The 22,187-nt window shown below is 42.9% G+C and overlaps 1 protein-coding gene across 1 annotated transcript in view; it reads right to left on the bottom strand.

Moving 5' to 3' along the window:
- Nucleotides 1-22,187, bottom strand: part of ERICH1 (glutamate rich 1) — a 93,318-nt gene that overhangs the window by 5,510 nt on the left and 65,621 nt on the right. Inside the window, exons 4-5 of the mRNA XM_077309507.1 lie at nucleotides 15,836-16,204; nucleotides 9,525-9,719 (exon numbers count right to left, since the gene is read on the bottom strand). Of these exons, the coding sequence (XP_077165622.1) occupies nucleotides 9,525-9,719; nucleotides 15,836-16,204 (564 nt within the window). The remainder of the gene's footprint in view (nucleotides 1-9,524; nucleotides 9,720-15,835; nucleotides 16,205-22,187) is intronic.

Raw genomic sequence — 22,187 nt, 5'->3', positions numbered from 1 at the left:
TACATATAGGCGAGACAGATTTCTGGATCATTTGACCAAGACAAGCATGTGTGTTCATTTTTTTCTCTTGAATGCATTAATTCAAGCACACACAAAGGAATATATTGCATGATTTCTTTCTCTTTCCCTTGATGAAGGTCAAACTTTCCAGCAATTAATGACATCATACATGACAAAAATGGTATTCCATTGGTATATTTGCCAGCAGCCCCCTAAACCCTTTGGCTTACCCTCCTCACATTTTTTCACTCTGTGCCAGGGCCCCGGGAAGCCATATGGCCCCTGCTGAGCATGGCTTATTTAGCACACTGATATCCTGGCCTTTCTGCTTTTAAGAAGCAGACTGTGGCTCATGACCAATAAATACAATGATTACATCATTGAAAATTGCTCTCCTGTGGTCGTGGCAGCTAGAAGGAGGGGTCCTGCTGGAGAGAATCACCTGGGGCTGGATGGTGGGGCTTCAGGACAACAAGGTTCTTAATCAGCCCTGGAGTGCTAGGTGGTGGAAGGAAGGAGTCAGCTCTGCTAGAGTCACTTGGAGCTCGGTGGGTGGGCTCCACAACCGCCCTACACCTCCAACTGACATCTGCCCGGGAGAAAGACTCTGGGGCTAAAGAAGGAACACACAGAAACTTGGCTTGCTTTATTCTCACGACAGTTGTCAGAAGTGGCAGGGGAATGCTGAAACAGCCAGCACTAATGAACAGGTCACCAGAACAGAAGCCATTGGTCAACTCTGACCTAAACTGCCTTCTTAAACAGGCCAGGCTGGATACCTCAGTCAGAGGGCAATTAGAAATGGATGCACTGTCAGGAATCACGGCTTGAGTGCCACACACAGCACAAGACAGCAGAAGTTCATGGACAGGAGCAGGAACCTTGCAGCCTGGCAATGGCACTGTGAAATCCAAGCCTTGGTCTACCTCTCCTGTGATGGGCAGCTGTCTCTTTCCAGCCTCAGAACAGAAGAAGAAGAAGAAGAAGAAGAAGAAGGAGGAGGAGGAGGAGGAGGAGGAGGAGGAGGTGAAGGTGGTTGGCTCTTATATGCTGCTTTTCTCTACCCGGAGGCTCAAAGCAGCTTATAGTCGCTTTCCCTTTCTTCTCCCCACAACAGACACCCTGTGAGGAGGGAAAGATCACAGACAGGGACAAGGAGGGAGGCTGCTTGTGTGTGCGCTGCCTGAGGTGGTCGACAGCGTGTGGTACATGGACCTGGGAGACATCACTTGAACATTGACCATGAAGCTTAGTGGTCAAGTTGTTCCCCCTCCATGAAACCTAATGCTCAACACTGGGGCAAGAATGAAACGGAGAGCAGGAAGCTGTTTCCTCCACGAATGCTGCACTTGTGGAAAAAGAGGAGACAGCTAAGCATTATGCGTGTTCTGGTGTTAAATTCTGTCAAGTCGTTTGGCAACCCTGCGAATGAATCACCTCCAAAACCTTCTATCCTTAGCAGCCTTGCTCAGGTCTGGCAAACTGAGTGCTATGACTTCCTTCATTGAGTCAATCCATCCTACACTAGATCTTCCTCTTTTCTTACTGCCTTCAAACTTTCCTAGTGTTATTGTCTTTTCCAGTGACTCCTGTCTCTTCATAACGTGATCTAAATACGATAATCTCAGTTTAGTCAATTTAACTTCTAAAATGAGTTCAGGCTTGATTTGATCTGGAACCTTTCTGGCAGACCACGGGATCTATAAAGCACCTAGATGCCACCCCATATTCTGGGAAATAAAGTCACGTTGTTAATGCATAGTTTCCAGAAGTACAGGAGATTAAGAGAATTGTTTTATAAAAATAAAAGACTGCTTGCTAGTCTTAACCTTAAGCATTCTTCTCCCTCTTCCTTAAAGGTGTGTTTTGTAATGTTGCACAGAAATGACCTTTTTTTCTGGGGCATCACGTCCCATCAGACAAAATGTCCTATCAGACAAAGATGCAAAAACAGAAATAAAGCCAAGAAAATCAAATGGCGACTTGTGATGAAATATAGATCATGATATTTAGAAAGAATATGATTAGAGTTACGGAAGAAGGCACATGATTAATTCAAAACAGAGATTTCACAAGGAATGGCTTAAGAATACTAGAATAGTATGTTTGCAGAATAAATTAAATGCTATAAAAGGTACTCATCTTTCACTGTTCTCTGTTGTGAGATTAGATTAGGGTTTACTGAAGAAGGAGAAAAAAAATACTATCAATCAAAAAGGGATTTACAAATACAGATCTGATAACCCTCCCCCCTCCCCAAAAAAAAAACCTGGACAAATTCTGGGGGGAAATCTGTTTCTTGGAGGGAACTTTTGAAGAAAATAACCTCTAATGACATACGTTCTTTTAAAGATAATGCTTTTTTAAATACTATGTTCTTCTAAATAAAAGTTTTATTCATTCAGCACATGTAGTGTGAAGATTTGTTACGTAAGAAAACTATTTTCAAGAATGGTACAGTATTTACTCCAATGCAAGGCTAGGTATTTTCACAGGTATGTGAATAAAAGAACAGCGGTCATCTTGCATTTGCATACAGTTTAGTTATGTGTGTATGTATTGTTTGTGTGTGTGTATAACACTGTATTACGGACTGCCTTTCTGAGCTGGGATTGGGAGGTACCATTTGGTGGTGCCTCCCAATCGTCGGTAGGTTTCCCAGGTGGTGCTGGAGATTGCTGCTCAGTCCCTTGGTGTTTGGCCTGCAGGATCCACCAAGGTTCCATCTTGTCCTCCATGCTAATTAACGCCTATGTGAAAGCACTGAGTGATATGAGTTGGGTTGTCACTAATATGCAGAAAATACACAGCTGTATCATTGCACATCAAACTGATCCCATGGAGACCATAGTATCCCTGAATAGGTTCCAGGAGGATATGGGCTAATAAAATGCATCCCAACAGGATGGAAGTGCTACTGGAGGATGGAAGGTCTGTCCCAGTGTCACTTGTTATGGATGGGGTTGAGTCCCCTTGAAGCAATAGGTCTGTAGTCAGGGGATGCTCCTGGGTCCAGCAAGGAATGCCTTTTACCATCTTCCACTGGTTAGCCAGCTGTAACTTTTCCTATGCAGAAAAGGGATGACCACATGCTCTAGTTACATGTAGCTTAGATTACTGCAATGACTCTACTTGAGGAAGTGTTCTGATACTTGAATGGGTACAGAATGCTGCCAGGATGTTGACTGCAGTGGGTTGTGGGGAGATATAACTCTAGTCCTGAATCATCTATACTGCTCCTCATTGGTTTCCAGGGACAATTCAAGGAGCTGGTGTTGACCTACATGTCTTGTGATCAAAATACCTGAAGAGACTGCATATGCCCTTTTGAACCTACTCAAACTCAGCAGTCATCTTCTGAGGTCAGGGTTCTGGGTGCCTCTGCCTTTTGTTTGTTTGTATGTATGTAATCTTTGAGATAAGAGCCTCTTGTGGCGCAGAGTGGTAAGGCAGCCGTCTGAAAGCTTTGCCCATGAGGCTGGGAGTTCGATCCCAGCAGCCGGCTCAAGGTTGACTCAGCCTTCCATCCTTCCGAGGTCGGTAAAATGAGTACCCAGCTTGCTCGGGGGCAAACGGCAATGACTGGGGAAGGCACTGGCAAACCACCCCGTATTGAGTCTGCCATGAAAACGCTGGAGGGCGTCACCCCAAGGGTCAGACATGACTTGGTGCTTGCACAGGGGATACCTTTACCTTTACTTTAACCTTTGAGATTTCTACCTCACCTTTCTTTGAAATTGGTCTTGAGGCGGGGTACATCAATAACATACAAAATACAATAGACATAGACATCTAGATAAAATTCTAAAATTAAATTAAAATCAATTTCATTTGCTCCTGCTATCCCACTTTGTTCTGGACATAAACATACCAACAAGCCAGGCAAACAGGTTTAAGTATATATCAGAAAGGCCTGGTCTTTAGGTGGGGGGCAACCCAGGAGGGGGCCTTCACCAGAGTGGCACCACTATTCTGGAACTCTTTCTCCAGGGAGTCTCTTGTTAGTTTTAAAGTTTTGTTATTGTTAAAGAGGTGATTTCATTATGTAAGTTTTAATTTGTTAATTGGTGGTCCTTATCAGGGCAAAAAGATGGGGTATAATTTTTGCGGAACAAATAAATAAATGAAGGTCATCTTACATTCAGGATCATTTTGAATTAAAATGGTAATTTCTGTGTATATTATTGTTGTTGTTGTTGTTGTTGTTATTATTATTATTATTATTTCAATTTATTTCCCGCCACTCCCAAATGACTCGTGGCGGGTCACAGTGTCTTAAAACTCCATTAAAACTCCCATTAAAAGACTTAAAAACATCACAGCATGGTGGCACAATAATAAAATCCCCTTCCTACCCCCCTTCCTAAAAAGGGGGGGGGTGGAAGAGAAGGAGGTCAACGGTGTTCAAGAAGAAGCCCGGGGGAGAGCAGTCGATGTACCACTGAGAACACTCAAATCAAAGGTGTTTCCACCCAGAAGGTGCTGCCACCTTCATGACAGAAGAGACCAGGGTGTCTTTTGTTTATCTTCTCTGATGACTTTGATGACCAAGATACATGTGATTAGGTAGAATAAGGTACAGCACCTTTCTGTCTCTCTCTTGAATATTGGGAATATGAATGGTGCTACTAGTAAAAAACTTCACTTTTAAATTTCATATAATTATAATAATTAAGGTTATCATATAGACCTGTATTTCTCAACTTTTTTACCATTAAGAAACCCCTGAAACATTCTTCAGGTTTCAAGAAACCCCAGAAGGAGCGTGATCATGGAAGGAAGCATAGTTGGCTTTGACCGCGACCAGGTCATTCTCGGTCCTGGCTCCCACCTGGTAGAACAGGTCCTGTCTGAGCTATCAGTTTCACATGGTCTGCAAAACAGAGCTCCTCCACCAGGCATTTGATTGAGACCCTACCCCCATCTCCTACTCAGAGGAGCACACTCTATGGGAGTGCAGAAGAAGAAACATACCAGAAACATGTTATATCGTACTATGACTGTTGTTGACACTATGACTGTTGATATAGTTACTGAACTTGCCTTATTATGTCTGTTGTTAGAACTATTGCTAAACTGATGTTAAAACTGTTGACAATCACCAAATCTACCTGTACTGTTACTCATCTAATGTTCTCTGCAAACCGTCCTGAGCCACAGGACAGGATGTTATATAAATACAAACAAACAAACAAATAAGGTTGGGAAGCATAGCTGTGTACACACCCACCCAGGGCACCTCCCCATCCCAGCCCCTCTAGGCTCATCATTGGCCATTTTGGGAGGGGAGGGGCGGACTAATAATATGATCATGTCACCTGATAAATGTTTAACAAATTAAAGAAAATTAATTAATGCCTACCTATTTGGGAAACCTTTCTAGGGCTGTCAAGAAACCCCAGGGTTTCAAGAAACCCTGGGTGAGAAAGCCTGATATAGACTAAGCTATAAATGAAGCATTTACATTGTTAAAGGGATCGAGTAATTTTAGTTCTGAAAAGAAAATTACTATTTCATGCTTTCAATTTCCCTAGTGTTTCCCCAAATGCTGCTAAGAGGAAAAATGTTTTGTTTTTTTTTCCCCTGGTTACAAGATTTCCATAAATGTAATATCACTATTTACAAATTAAACTTAGAAGTAATCTCTAAAGATGCAATCCTGTGTACAGTTACATGAGACTCAGGGCCAACACACCCACAACAATGGGAGATTTATAACTGGATTTCATAGATTAATAGCTAAGGGACAGTACTCAAATTCAGATCACAACCCTACTGAGCGGGGAGAGGCAAGCAAGAAACTGCAAGATTTCTACTGCATAATTTCTCCAGTCAAAACCACAACTATTACCCTTGGAAAAGAAGGGGGGGGGGAGAGAGAAATCACATTTATTTCAGCCCTGTCTTCAAACTTCACACATATTCACACTGAGCTGTTCTGGAAACATTTCTGTATGCTGACATCCCAGACAGCTGCCATGTGTATGCTCAGAACAGGGACTTTCAAAATTGCTCTTCTGCATCTGACACCTCTCTCCCAGTTCAATTCTAGTGGAGTAGCAGATATACATAACTGAACCTATTTACATGCTCAGGGACAATTATATGTTGTGGCCATTTTAGAGGAAAATGTAACAGTTTAGGAATTGCTGTGAGGGCCTGATCCTGTAACATCTGTTGGGAAGGCTGTTTTGGCTATTAAGCAGCTAAAATTTCCTCAAAAAGGGCAGTGTCAGCCACAAGTTGGAATCCTGTGCTCTTTAATATTCAGTTTGGCTCTTACTGGAGCTACCTGCGATATCATCCTAGAACAGCCTTTCTTGCCTTTTTTACCATTGAGAAACCCCTTTGAGAAACCCCAGAAGTGGCATGATCATGCATAATATGGTTGGGAAGCATAGCTGTGTACACGCCCACCCGGGGCCCCTCCCCTTCTCACCCCCTACAGGCCCATTATTGGCTATTGGGGGGGAAGGTCAACACGTCCATATATGGTCATATCACCTGATAAATATTTAACATTTTTAAAATTAAACTATTAACTCCCACCTATTCATGAAACCATTCCAGGGCCTTTAAGAAACCCCAGGGCAGTCAAGAAACTGCAGGGTTTCACCAAACCCTGGTTAAGAAATCTTGCCCCAGTCATGACTCACTTTCCAGTATAGAGAAATACTGAAATCAGAGGATTTACTTCAATATAAACATGCACGCCAATTGGCCACAGAACAAAGTTTGAGTCCACTGGCCTGTTTAAGACCCACCAAGTTTAATTTTGGCTATAAGCTTTCACTCTCTGAAGAAGTATGCATGCGCATGAAAGCATTTACCTGGAATGAATCTTTCTTGGTTTTAAAGGTGCCACACTTTGTTCTGTTGCTTCAGACCGACAGTTACCCACCAGAAAGTGGCTGCATGCTTTATGGTGTGTAAACTTACAATAGGGAAAAATTAGTAAAATATATTCATTAAAATGTGACTGTTCCATCCATAGAAATAACTGAAGTGATACATAATGGGGGTGGGGGAAGGTTAATGTACCAAGATATTACAAGACTTCTCTTAACAAAGGTATAAGACAAGAAACTTGATTTTTTAATTTTATATTCTTAAGAGAGATTTTTGGTTGCTTCCAGATGAAAGACGAAGAACCTTGGATCCTTTCAGATTTCTTCTCTCTCCCAGTATTTTCTGACACCCAGAAAATTGATTACCAGGTTTCTAGGACCCACCAGAAATAATAACCATATAGGTAGGGAAATCACTCCCTTCTTCCATCATTAGAGATCATTGAGGAAAAAGGAGGCTGCAATTCAACCTATTCTCCCTCCCCTTCCCCTCCCTACTGATCCACATCACTCCTCTTCCTCGGCTGAGCATCCAGTCTCTCTTGAACTATCCATGGGCTTCCACAAGGCTGGCTACTGAGGTTATCTTTGGGTGTCTCCTTACCCACTCAGTATACCTCAGGCTGTTAGGAGCCCGCTCTGATGAGCAGGTCCCAGAGGTAGCTGGCCTGCTTCTCTGCTTGCCAGAAAGGATGGTTCTGTGGCTTTCTGAAAGGGGCATGGTCCCGCCAGGTGTAGGGGCTGTTGCCATGCCATTAATGGGATAGGGTTTGATTGCTAGCTATTCCTCTGAGTAAGGGATAGGGCAAAGCCACAAGCTTACATATCTAGCAGTTTTGATCAAGCAGCAATCCCCATTTCCCATGAGTGCTGGATAACAAAGTTTCTACTGTACTACCAGTACTTTTGCACTTATTTTGTATTACATCTGTATCCTTTCCCTCTTTCTGGAGGATTCTGACCAGCAAAATGGCGCATTCCTGTGTGATGCAGGTAACTAACTTTGTGCTACAACAAACACTTGCAACTGGATTAAGTTGCGCAGAGGTGGTGATCCACTTGTAAACAATTGCAACAGTGCAACAATAGCACAATATCCAACCATGTAGAGAGGCAGCCTGTATCAAGCACTTCCAACCTAAACACTGGTCCCAACAGGGAGCATGAACAATGTTCTAGCTGCTGTTGAAAAGATAAAAGAGCTTAGAGTCTGTTCAAAATGTCCTTAACAGAGAAAAAACGCCAAACGTACATTTAGAAAGAGGATGCAAAAATACCACCCGGCATTTCCTAGATGAAAACAAAGGTCCTTTTGAGTGTTTGCAATACATCTATATTTACACTAGAGATCAGTACCTGAGACTCGTGCTTCCACTGGTACATAATGTTAAAGGTTCCTCTCTGCTCGCTGCACACTGTAGTCAGTTACTGTACCGTAGCCTACAATGGTCACTGAAATAGTATTGAAATATAAACTAGACAAGATGCAGAGATTCCTTATTGGTTTTATTGAGGTTTTATCTCATCTTTTTTACCCACCATGAGCTGTTCTGGGAGTGGTGGACTATAATAATAATAACAACAACAACAACAACAACAACAACAGACTACACTTTTTAGACTGCTGCTTTCTCCTCAGTACCCTTTTTTCTGATGCAAATCCCAATAGTACCTGCTTGCTCTTCCACAAGGGAAATGTACAGATAACCTACAAGTACCTGCACATCTTTCCACTGCAGGACAAATAGCAGCTTTGGGGCAGGTGGATTAATCGTCTCCAGAACCACAATCTTGGTCCAGTCAGGCACTTTCACCATTGCCTGTAACAGCCAGAACATGGGGAGATCCAACTGCAGATATCTCCCAAAGTTTCATCTAAGAGCCATCTTGGTGTAGTGGTTAGCAGTGTGGACTTCTAATCTGGTGAGCCAGGTTTGATTCTGCGCTCCCCCACATGCAGCCAGCTGGGTGACCTTGGGCTCCCCACAGCACTGGGAAAGCTGTTCTGGCCAATCAGTGATATCAGGGCTCTCTCAGCCTCACCCACCTCACAGGGTGTTTGTTGTGGGGAGAGGAAAGGGAAGGCGAATGTAAGCTGCTTTGAGATTCCTTTGGGTAGAGAAAAGCACCATATTAGATCAAACTCTTCCTCTAATTGCAATCTTTCTATTGAGTTTTGTTCTAATCTGGCGAGCCGGGTTTGATTCCCTGCTGTTTCCCCACATGCAGCCAGCTGGGTGACCTTGGGCTCACCACAGCACTGATAAAACTGTTCTGACCGAGCAGTAATATCAGGGCTCTCTCAGCCTCACCCACCTCACAGGGTGTCTGTTGTGGGGAGAGGAAAGGGAAGGTGACTGTAAGCCGCTTTGAGACTCCTTCAGGTAGAGAAAAGCGGCATAAAAGAACAAACTCTTCTCCTTCTTCTTCTAATTCGACTTTATGGAACTGACCAAAATGGTTTCAGTACAGGGAAAAAAAAAACTTGTTTAATCTCATTGTACAGAACAGCCCTGTTTATTTCTTTGTTCCTTACAATTTTGTGAATCAACTATCCAGGAGACTTACACAAATACAAGATATGAATAGAATGTCTCTGAGGCATAAATACCCTTGTTCCCTGCTAATAAGCAAGCGGATGAACAGTAGCAGCCTGCCTGTGTGTGCTTAACATACCAGGAGGCAGGTCTGAATGTATCTGGAACTCTTCCATGGCACCCTTTAGTCTTTCTACATCCTGCAGAAGCACAAGGGATTTCATCTGGTGCAGAAGAGTGACATCTGAGACAGCCACGCGATGAGATTCAAGGCGCTGTAAAATCTCATAGATGCTTTCTGAACTCACTGACGGCGTTTCGCATTTTGATCGTTCTAAAGAGAAAAGGGAGGGGGGAAAAGGTTTATTTGGAAGAGATTCTTTTTGTATGCAGTGTATTTATCCTTTTATTCAAAATCTGTCACACAATCCTCATGCTATATGGACAGATGTTCTGTTTCTCCTTGACATTTAAAGATATACCCAAAGATATACCCAAACTGAAAAACCGGGAAGAAGATTATCGCACAGATACCCAAGTATATCTGTCCCATGTAGCCAGAAGACATAGAGTCCTTGAAACACAAGCAACACCCAGCTTTGAACTGTACAGCAATACAACCGACGGCCACGTGCATATATATATACACACCTATTGTACATATACAACAGGGTCTGGCCATAAACCTATTTCAAATGTTTCCTTCACCAGATGTTGTTGAACATGCCATTATAAAATCGTCATGCTTTTATACCACCATAAAATAAAGAGATGCGTACAGAACAAAACTAAAATCCTGACATTTACATGATGGCAAATCAATAAACTCATGAATAAAGGGATATGTGCTTGAGATCCAAGTAGGAAAACAATTGCCACTCATCTTGCAGCCCTCCCAACAAGAGCGCAATGAAAATATAGAGGGTGTGAAGTGCAATTGACTGTCTCTGAAGTGTTCCTTTGAAAATGCAATGTATTCAGCCATTGACTCTACTGCATGCTATTGACCTACCCAACTTCCTTAAGAGCAACATGGAATTAGCCGGCATTTTAGGGGATAATTTTTGCTCTCTCTCTCTCTCTCTCTCTCTCTGTGTATGTGTGTGTATGCATGCAGAATAAACAGTCCTAATGATTGACTAGCTAGGTCATAACTAGGGCTGGAGTAGGATGGGTTAAGGGCAATCAAGTCTCCTGCTAGAGTGGAACACCTCTTGCCCTGTACCCTTTCTTGCGGTTGCTTGACAATGCAGTGAAGGGAAAATTGGAGGGTTTGGTGTCATGCCAGTGCTGCAGCCTTACTTCCATTGGTTCTGGTCCGTCCCTCTGGGGCAAGAGAGAACAACTCTGCTCCATCCTCTTTATGGCAGCCTTTTAAATACTTGAAGATGGTTATCAAATTCCCTCTCCGTCTTCTCTCAGGCTAAATAGACCAAGCTCTCCTAACCTTTCTTCATACGTGTTGGTCTCCAAACCCCTCACCATCTTTGTTGCCCTCCTCTGGACATGTTCCAGTTTGTCAAGATCCCTCTTCAACTGGGGTGCCCAAAACTGAACACAGTACTCCAAGTGAGGCCGAACCAAAGCAGAGTAAAGCACTACCATCACCTCCCGTGATTTGGACACGATACTCCGTTTGATAAGCCCAAAATCCCATTTGCCTTTTTAGCCACTGAGTCACACTGCTGACTCATTTTCAATGTATGGTCTACTAAGACTCCTATATCCTTTTCGCACATGCTACTGCCAAGACAAGTCTCCCCCATCCTATACTGTGTATTTGGTTTTTCCTACCTAAATGCAGAACTTTAGATTTGTCCCTTTACATGATAAAAGAACTACAGTAAAAGAAAGAACAGGGATAAAAGGGTTCTGAAAGAGAGAGAATCTGTAAAATGTTGCAAGGAAATGTAATAGGAAGCAGTAAAATGACAATTATATGAATAAAGGCAATACTTTTCATTAAAAATTCCTGGCATATGGTAAACCCTATCAGAAGGAGACATGAGAGTGACCTTGCCCTAGGCATAGTTGCTTATCTTACTCCTGCATTATACATATTCATAAGCTGTAAATATCTGTTATACGACAAATAAAAAGTAAACATGAAAACATTTCTTCCTGTGTATGTCTTAGTACCCTTTACCCCTATCAATTATCACTTCAATTGCTTGTCCTTGTTGTTTTTAAAATCTGTGTTCTGGAAAAAAAATGCCAATGTTAGGCATTTAGGACATGCATCATATTGTTATGTTGTTAGGTACGAAGTCGTGTCCAACCCATCGCGACCCCATGGACAATGATCCTCCAGGCCTTCCTGTCCTCTACCATTCCCCGGAGTCCATGTAGTTTGACCCAAATCAGAAATCAATATAGCTACTTCTAAACTTGCTTGTGCATGAATTGCATTTATGCGTTTTATTAAAAAGAAGAATTCTGATGATCTTCTGAATGGCTGGTCATTAGTGTGCAATGGCTCCCCATGGAAATCCAGAATGTTTTTGTTATAACATCGCAGAACAGTTCAAAATGGTGCATTTACATTGATCTGATTGGCAAACTACTAATGATGAAGAATTTGCCACATGAGCACAATGTGGTTCAGATGTCAAGAAACTCTGTTCATCTAAATTGGTTTTTGACATTTATATGTTCACCTACTTGTAATTATGTATTTTATTTATATTTATTCCATTATTCAATTTATATCATGCCCCTCACTATGATGTCTCAGGGCAGTATATAAAGCTAGGAGTATGCAATTCCATCCCCCGGCAGTATTTTTCATACTTGGGTATACTGAACCCTAAAAATATTGGTATTTCCCAATGTTCCTTGAATACCAATAAGGTGTTTGAATTAATGCTGATTTTTTTCCAGCTCTATTAAAGCCTATGGGGACCATTATAGTCAATACTCTCCATAGGCTATAATGGTAAATCTAACTAGAGTATTTGAGCCTCTGAGGGACTGTGTTTTGAGGCAGAGGCACCAAATTTGCAGCATAGCTGCTGGTGTTTCTCTGCATAAAACTTCCCAAGTTTCTAAAAGATTGGATCAGAAAGTCCCTTTATCCCCCATTGTTTCCAATGGGGAGGGGAGGCATTACGTTTAAAGGATTGTTTCTTGTGTTGTTTATATGTTTTATGTAAACCACCCTGAGCCTCTGGGGAGAGCGGTATATAAATATAACAAAGCAAGCAAGCAAGCAAGGAAGGAAAGGAGGAAAGGAAGGAAGGAAGGAAGGAAGGAAGGAAGGAAGGAAGGAAGGAAGGAAGGAAGGAAGGAAGGAAGGAAGGAAGGAAGGAAGGAAGGAAGGAAGGGAATACGGTCCCTTTAAAATTTATATGCCTTTTGCAAACTGTGGAAATGGTGTGAATAAAGGCATTTAAAGGGCCTGCAGTTCCTTTAAATACACTCTAGCTGCATCTATCTGGTGGTCCTGAAAAATATCAGATATCTCTGGACAGCTGAAAAAATAGAATAACATCAATACCCCTGAATCAATACCCCCCAAATACCAATAAAGTATTCAAGAACAACATTCACCCTGGTGTATATTTCCACAAGAGCCAGTCATATCTAGGGGTGTGCATTCAGCTAATCTGAACCAGTGAGGTATTTTTCCCGTTTGGATTTCCTGAATGCACACCCCTAATCATAGCATTAAATAGTTTTACCACCTCAGTGCTGGAAACTGGCAAGAGGTTTTAAGGGGACAGGACTTACATACATCTATATAGTGGGGTAACTTCTCTAAGGCTCTAAGGAGCCTTTCTCCAGTTTAAGTTGCCCTTCCTCCAATGGAAGAGCTATGAGTTGTAGGATTAATGATCTAGATGAGGGGGTGGAGGGACTACTCATCAAGTTTGCAGATGACACCAAATTGGGAGGACTGGCAAATACTCCGGAAGATAGAGACAGAGTTCAACGAGATCTGAACAAAATGGAAAAATGGGCAAATGAGAACAAGATGCAATTTAATAAAGATAAGTGTAAAGTTCTGCATCTGGGTCAGAAAAATGAAAAGCATGCCTACTGGATGGGGGATACGCTTCTAGGTAGCACTGTGTGTGAACGAGACCTTGGGGTACTTGTGGATTGTAAACTAAACATGAGTAGGCAGTGTGATGCAGCGGTAAAAAAGGCAAATGCCATTTTGGGCTGTATCAACAGAGGCATCACATCAAAATCACAAGATGTCATAGTCCCATTGTATACGGCACTGGTCAGACCACACCTGGAGTACTGTGTGCAGTTCTGGAGGCCTCACTTCAAGAAGGACATCGATAAAATTGAAAGGGTACAGAGGAGAGCGACGAAGATGATCTGGGGCCAAGGGACCAAGCCCTATGAAGATAGGTTGAGGGACTTGGGAATGTTCAGCCTGGAGAAAAGGAGGTTGAGAGGGGACATGATAGCCCTCTTTAAGTATTTGAAAGGTTGTCACTTGGAGGAGGGCAGGATGCTGTTTCTGCTGGCTGCAGAGGAAAGGACACGCAGTAATGGGTTTAAACTTCAAGTACAACGATATAGGCTAGATATCAGGAAAAAGTTTTTCTCAGTCAGAGTCGTTCAGCAGTGGAATAGGCTGCCTAAGGAGGTGGTGAGCGCCCCCTCACTGGAAGTCTTCAAGCAAAGGTTGGATACACACTTTTCTTGGATGCTTTAGAATGCTTAGGGTTGATCCTGCGTTGAGCAGGGGGTTGGACTAGATGGCCTGTATGGCCCCTTTCAACTCTATGATTCTATGATTCTATGATTCTAGGAGAACTTCAAACTTGAGCCAAAAGATAGGGCGCAGTATTTTAATAAATACATTAACTTTACTCTTGAGCGGTAGCATAGGACTATAATCAACTTCATATTATTATTACAGTATATACACATACTGATATCTTAGTAGTTTACATCGGTGGTCCCTAAGCACTGGGCTTCAGCCCAGTGCCGGGCTGCGAAGGCCCTGGGACCGGGCCGCAGCTCCCTCTCCCCGCCCCCCCTGCAGTAAGAAACTTCCCAGGCCACAAGCAAATCGGCCACAAAAGCGGCCAATTAGCTTGCGGCCTGGCAAGCTTCTTTTTGTGGGAGGGGGAGGAGAGGGAAGCAGGGCCGCGCATGCGCGTTTGCGCCATGCGTGGCCACAAATGCGCATGTGCAGGAGTGCCGCACATGCATGTTTGTGGCAGCGCATGGCGCAAACGCGCATGTGTGGCCGCTCATGCGCGGCCGGGCGATCGCCCTCCCCACCGCCGATGGTTCGCAGCCTTAAAAAGGTTTACATAGAAGACAGACACTTCAGTCTTGAATGGAATTTATATCCTAATATGCTTAGGCATTTGACCTGATAGCATGATCCAATTTAGATGCCAGACAGAATGCTTGCCATTTAAGAAAAGCCGTGATCACCCTCCCACATGCTATTATGAAGTCCTTAGTAGCAAGGAACAGTGTTCACCCTGGCATGTGTTTCTACAAGGGCTAGTCACATCTAGGGCTGTGCATCTGGCTAATCTGAGTCAAAAAAATATCCTCAAAGTACCTTATCATTATTTTTCAGGTATCAATTCAACTGGATTTGTTGTTGTTGTCATTTTTCCAGCTACCAACATGGTCAAGCCTTAAGGATTCTGAAAACATTCAGGATTATTTGCGACTGCCAGATAGTCAGAATTAAAGCATCAGTTTACTCCAAGATGCAATTTTGTGGCTTCAAATGAAGAAGGCATTTAAAGGGATCTTTAAATGCCTTGAACTCATGGAGCCAGAAAAAAATTAGGCATTGTCAAATAATATCAAATCTGAATAATATAGTGTGATTTGGGAACATAAGAAAATACTACATAGCCGAACCTGAAAAATGCTTTTTCTTTTTGCACTCCCCTAGACACATCCCTCACATCTGCTGTATCACTGGTGGCAGAGCTGCATTTCTGGCTCAGCAAATCTGTATACATATTCAGGCCCCAAAGAAACCTATGCAGTTTTCCCATCAGAAACACAGAATCACAGAGTCTAATGGGATAACAGGGTCATCTAGTCTAACCCCCTGCAGAATGCAGGAATATCACGTGTCCACCCACAGGAACCCCAATTCAATGTCCAGAGGATCACCGTCCCCCACCCCCACCCCCCCCACCCCCGAATCCCTGGCCAGTCTGGTCTGAAGGAAATTTGCCTTCTGACCCAAAAGTGGCGATCAGTACTTCCCTGGGCATGCAAGAAAGAGCCACAATAGCCAAGCTCAGACACAGTCCCTTCTGCCCACCCACCCACAGTCTGCCTAAGTGCACAGAATCAGCATTTCTGTCAGATGGTTATCTAGCCTCTGCTTAAGGACTCCTAAAGGAGAAGAACCCACTTCCAAAAAGGAGAGCCTATTAGACAGAGACAGGGTAACTATGTACTTGTATTGCACGCCAAAGTTAGTAATGGGGAGGGGGGGTTACCTACTGTCGGAAAAATATATTTCTTGCGTTGCTTGCAAAAAATCCAGAATGTCATCTGTTTTTTTATCCACATCTTCCAAATTTGTTCCTTCCTCCCTCTCAGGCTTATATGTGAAATCTATACCAGTTGGTTTTGTTAGCAGGCCAGCCGCTCTCATCCTTGCTTTTTGTCGTTTCTTTTTCATTTTTCTCTTTTTGTTGCGACTTAAAGCTTGGCCGTCTGTGTGTTCCAGCTGTAAATTATCTTCAGTCGGATTTTCATGCTTCCCACATTCCACTTGGCCTTCATGTGAATTATCAGTGTTTTGCAAAACATTCTTTTGCTTTTTCCTCCGACTGCGCTTCTTCATGGGTTGCCCTTGATCATTTTCTTCTGTAGGTTTAAAAGAAGCATGTCAGTTATACACAAAATTGGCAGTAAGAAGTGATTTTGGCTGTCCTTGATAAGAATATGCCTCTCCCTCTCCCCCTTTCCGGAATATTTGGGTATATCTGATAAATTACAAGTGCAGGGAGTCTTCTGTTAGCTATTACTGTTAATAACATTGCACCCTCAAGTACATGGTGCCTCCCATGAAGAGCCTGCAGTCCGACAACAGGAAGACAGAGAAGGAGCTGATGAAGAAGAAGCAAGAAGAAGTGAGGAATGAATGTGTAGAGCAGGGGTAGTCAAACTGCGGCTCTCCAGATGTCCATGGACTACAATTCCCAGGAGCCCCCTGCCAGCAAATGCTGGCAGGGGCTTCTGGGAATTGTGGTCCATGGACATCTGGAGGGCCGCAGTTTGACTACCCCTGGTGTAGAGAAATTGCATCTACTGAACAGGCTGAACCTTAGTTGGGCATGAGAATAAGGTGTATAACCGAAGACCTGCCCCTACCCAACATAAAAAGAGGAGAGGGGATTTGAAAGAAAAATGACAGCACCTCACAGTCATAAACTTCCATCTTAGTACATCAGCAGAGAAATAGTTCCCAGAGTGTTTCTGATGGAACTCACTCATCAATTTAATACTAAATAGCTGAAGCTGCAAGAAATCCAATTCTAAATGCAGAATTATACACAATAAGACATATGGAAGGCACTCCGAAGTGTGCCTCATAACACAAATGTGACAGAGGGTGGCATTTGTAAGAAAGAACAGATAAGTATGAGGATACAGATTATCTACCCAAAGGCTGTCTCCTTTTGCATTTTCCCTTCCAGCTGTTTTAAATCATATTTATCAGCTGGGCTCCCATACCAGACATAGGGCACTATTCTGTGGAATATGTGTTACTGTTAGCCCTATTATTTTGTGTATCCTTGCCATCAGAAGCCCAGAATACTTGGCCTTGACCTGCAGCTATCTATTTCAGACCCTGACTAGGTGGTTTACCATCAGAAACTCAGCCATTTCCTTTGCCAGATCAGCTAACTGCAAACAGCTGTAAGGAAGAGTGAGAGCCAATTCCTGCTTATAGATATGAAATTCCCCACTGAAATTAAAAAGGAAGAATCTGCAGGAAGGGAGGAGTAACTGAAAAGTTAAGCACCCCATCTCTTGCTTGCTGTCCCGTGTTGAAGCAAAGGTAGAGAAAGCTGACTCAGCTTCCAGGCCACTTGGCTTGTACCCAAGCATTGCTGCAAAGCCTGAGCTCTGAAGAAATAAATGCCTGACCCATAACTTAATCTCAGACACACTATGTCACAAAGCAATGAGCCTCTGCCAGACTGCAAGCTAATGCCCTTATTTTGTGCCTTGAACTACTTCCTGTCTTAATTAACAGTAATTCTTCTTACGGCTTCAGCAGCTAACATCGCCCAAATCCCAAGAACTTCTGGATACTGGCATTTTCTCTCACTTGCACTTCATTAACACCTCCTCTCATATCCGTTACAAGGAGGCCTCCAAAAAGCACCTCCTACAGCAGGCCCTGTTCAGCACCCCAAATGCAAGGATCCCTAGGCAGGCACCACACATGGGGAAAGAGGAGTTTTGGTAGCTTGACTTATCTTAGGATACAGATGGCCCCTGACATTTCAGTTTTCATTTAGAAGAAAAAAATAGGGGCACAATCCATTGTGCTAGTGCAGCGGATCTCAACCTGGGGGTTGGGACCCCTTTGGGGGTCGAATGACCCTTTCAAAGGGTCGCAACAAGGCAAGCGGCTTGCCCGAGGGGGAGGTGCCATCCACACAACAGCCTTGTGGGGTAGATCAAGATAGAGCGTTCTTCTGCCTGGAGCAGCAGAAAAGAGCAAGATCGCCATGGTGGGACAAGAGGCAGAACTGAACTGAGAAACCCTGGGGGGGGGGAACAATTTATATACAATCATGATCAATGGATCTTCATGCCACTGGTCAGTGTCGGTTTAATTTCTGTTAAAGCACACTTGCATAATTTTATGGTTGGGGGGCATCACAACATGAGGCACTGTATTAAAGGGTCGTGCCATTAGGAAGGTTGAGAACCACTGTGCTAGTGACATATGAGCCTCCATGGAAATTGTTTCCTTGACTAACCTGTCCTCAGTTACACACGTGCCACATACTGGACATCCTAATAATGGGCAGCCATCCCCAGGTTCCTGGCCCGTGAGATTCCAGTACCTGAAGCTAGAATAATGTGAACTCACCCTCTTTTATGGGGTGGGTCTATATTCACAGGTTCCGGCACGGTTATGTGTACAGAAGGCAGGAAGTAAAGGTAAATAATATCCTTTTTATTTGAACTCTGAACATGGGGACACATGCAGGGTCATTCCTTCGGGGACTACCTGTTTGGTTGTATTTCCTCCCTTGTCCACCTCTTAATTTACAGTGGAAAGGAAGTTAATGGGGCCAGCTGACTCCCTTCATCCTCCTTGTACATCATCTTAATTCAGAGGGGAAAGGCAATGAAACTGGGCTGCTGTTCATCCTATGTTCCAATGACAGTGTCTTACGAAGAAGAAGAAGAATTGGTTTTTATATCCCGCTTTCTCTTCCTCTTCCCACCAGGTAGGTGAGTCTGAGAGAGCTCTGATAGGGCTGCCTGGTCAGAGCAGTACTATCACGACTGAGATGAGCCCAAGGTCACCCAGCTGGCTGCACGTGGAGGAGCGGGGAATGAAACCTGGATCGCCAGATTAGAAGCCACTACTCTTACCCATACACCAAGCTAGTTGTTAACTCACACCAAGGGTTACTTGATCCCCACCCAGGAAAACCACTCATGTTCCAGGCCCTCTGTTGCTTGACGCTTCTTTCTAGCTGAGCCTCCAGTTGGAGAAGCTACAGGGTGCTTATAAATTCCCATAAATTGAGAAAAAGTTGTCTGTTTGTCAGAGACTTTCAGCCTTAGGTATACATAACAGCAACCAGTTTTGATCATGGGCCACAAGAATTCTACTGGGCAAGAAGAAACCATTAGCTGACTGTTGCCAATTAAAAGCATTATCATGAACCAATTCCAATGTGTTTAGTCCTTAATGTGACAGAGTAACTCCACATTATATAGTGTCACCCTGTGCTTGTTCCATCTATCTCCATATATGGTTACATAATGGAACTTTTTTGGAGCCAATGCCTATGATAAGAATGTTCCAGCAACATGGTAAGACAACACTGATTGTAAAAAAAAATAATGTAGGAGTCTGCCTTATTGTCTTTAAAATATTTTAAAATATTTTCACTGGCTTGGCGTATGTGGAGCGAGCTGCCACTTTTTGGCTGGTTCGTTCCACGTAACTCATTCCAAGTCTTTATAATAAATTTGCTTTGAATAAAAGGACTGCAATTTCATTCTGGCTACCTCCTCCTTTCTTGAGCTTTATTATCTCTGAAACACTTCCTCTCTTTTAATACCAGCATCAGACCTTCAATCCCTCCTTAGCTGACAGATGACTCATGGCAAAGCAGTTCTGATACTTTCTATGAAGGAGGTGGAATAAAAATACACTGGGAGTTTAACATTGCAGCACAGCAAAGACCAAAATAATTTTTTTCTCTGTACCTACAATCAGGAGAGTTTTGTATGCATGACATTTGAAATAACCATCTTTCATCTCTCAGGAAACAGACAGATGGGAGATAAAATGAATGACTGCAAAATATCAGCACTGAAAAGGCAAAAGTGAAATTGGAAAAGAAATCTCAAAAGAAATAAGGCTTGAATGGCATGGATATTAATCCCATTACACAGCTCACAGGCTAACTTTCTCTTCAGAATCAGTATGAATCACACAAATGCATTTTTGTATGCTGGTACGTAGCATCTTGACATGTAGATTAGTTATTCATTTCATTTCTAGCTCACCTTTCTTACTAACACTCAAGGCAGATTACAAAATCTAAAAAAGAATTCAGACAGACAGTATAAAATAGCCAGTAAACAAAGTAGAACTAGGATTGCATAATTTTATAAACTGCAAATAAATCTGATACATAATTTTCTGCACGGCCCCACAGTCCAGAGTTTGGAAAGTTGTTTTGATGTTGTTTGCAATGGTATGACAAAGCCACTCCCATTTCTATCTTCTCTCTGTTATTTAACACATATATGCACCCTCTTGCCAAGGTTGTCAGGTGGTTTTGAATTGAGTGTCATTAATATGCACTTGGTACTATCCTGGCATGCTTTACCAGACCACATGTGGGTAGTGCTTAGAGTCCTCAGGTTGGCAACTGGCAGGAGACTTATTCTCAGGGTAAGCACAAAGCATGGTGGTGTCATTTTCTGATTACTGTAAAAAGTGATATTATGGTATCAGCAGAATGTTGACCAGCCCTTCCATTTCTTCAAGCCTTTTCCTCTGCTGCTCAGATAAGGGGCAATGGGCAGGACTGGGGAGGTGGGGGGGGTGGACGGACATGAGGCCTCCCCATGAATCAGGAGTGTTCGGATGAGGCTGCACGGGCCTTTTTATCCACTCCTAGTCCTAATACATCCCTCCCGTCTACACTGAATTTGATTTCCATTTTGATTTGGGGTATTTTAAATTTTCCCTCTGCAACATGCATGATTGATCTGCGGTGACCCTACCTTTCCCCCGCGATATCCAGGAGTGGATATAAGCCTCAATATTTGAAAAACTGCAACCAGTGTAAGTGTAGATTTCTCCTTTTTGCAATTAACTTACTGCTCTGTGCCTTGTAGCAACGCAAACTTCCCTGACTGGCCAGGGCATCAGTTCAAAGACTTCCTGATTCCTGGTTGCAAGGCTTCCATCCCTGTTTTAAAGTGACTGCACCCACCCTTCTCTCAGCAGAGATTTGCCTCATTCTCTGAGAGGCTGCTGTTGGCTTGGGAGTCAAAAGAGAAATAAAGCACTAGTGCTGGCTGGAGTCACCCAACACCCCCCCACACACACTTCAGGAAAGGTAGTTCAGCTTCATGACCACCACTCCCTTCCCCTCCCCCTCTGAGCTTCCCCAATCAAGTGTAGAAGGCTTTCTGTTTCAATCTGGGGCGTGGGGGAGGAAGGAGAAAGACCTAAGTTGAAATCAATCTGAATTCAGCAGGATTGACAGCAGGGGGAATAAAGTAAGTACAGAATCAGCCCTGGCTTCCCTGGTAGTTCCTATAGGCTTTCATACATTTTCTTCATAGATCTCTAGTGTGTTGGGAGAACTGAAAAATAATTGTTTAAGAGGTGTTCAAATTACTTCCTAAAGACATGCTGCATGGCTAGTAATATAGGAAACATACTGTGTAAATTCAGGTGGAAAGCCATGTTGGTCTGAAGCAGCAGAATAAAGTTTGAAATGCTTTTGGAAATTGCTTTACTGTATCTGAAAAAGTTTGGTTGCACACTAAAGCTTATCCTTTAAATCAGCCTTTCTCAACTTTTTTACTGTTGAGAAATCCCTGAAACATTCTTCAGCTTCGGAAACCCCCCAAATTACACCAAATTGAAATCCATTGAACTATGGAGCTCACTTGATGATCCCTAGCTATTCCTAATTTTTCATGGGTTACTTATCTCAAAGGGTTGTCTAAAGAGTGAGATGTCCTACATATTTGCTGCTTAAATTTCCTTGAATATTGACTGACAATAAATGTAACAATTTGTGATGGAGATTGACTGAAATATATACATACAAAATATATATCCATAATAACCATTATTATATGTATGCACGGTGTGTTCAGAAATATGGAAAAGCTAAAAGACAAATCAGATCACCTAGTACTTAAGTTTTGAAAGTTTTTTTTTATATTGGAGGAGGAAAGATGCACTCAGAATTGCTGTAAGGGTACTTAGCAGTGGCAGGGTACATATACTTCAGCACCTGCAAGCACTAATTGCTACTAAATACAGATTCCTTCCTTAATAAGATTAGTCTTTGCCTTCTAAATCAAAGTAGCACCTGCTTTTCTTGTAGCACTTTAT

Source organism: Paroedura picta, chromosome 1 (assembly GCF_049243985.1).
Source record: "Paroedura picta isolate Pp20150507F chromosome 1, Ppicta_v3.0, whole genome shotgun sequence".
NCBI classification, from domain to species: Eukaryota; Metazoa; Chordata; class Lepidosauria; order Squamata; family Gekkonidae; genus Paroedura; species Paroedura picta.
Note: the sequence above shows the minus strand (reverse complement) of the source record. Positions and strands in the feature narration are given on the sequence as shown.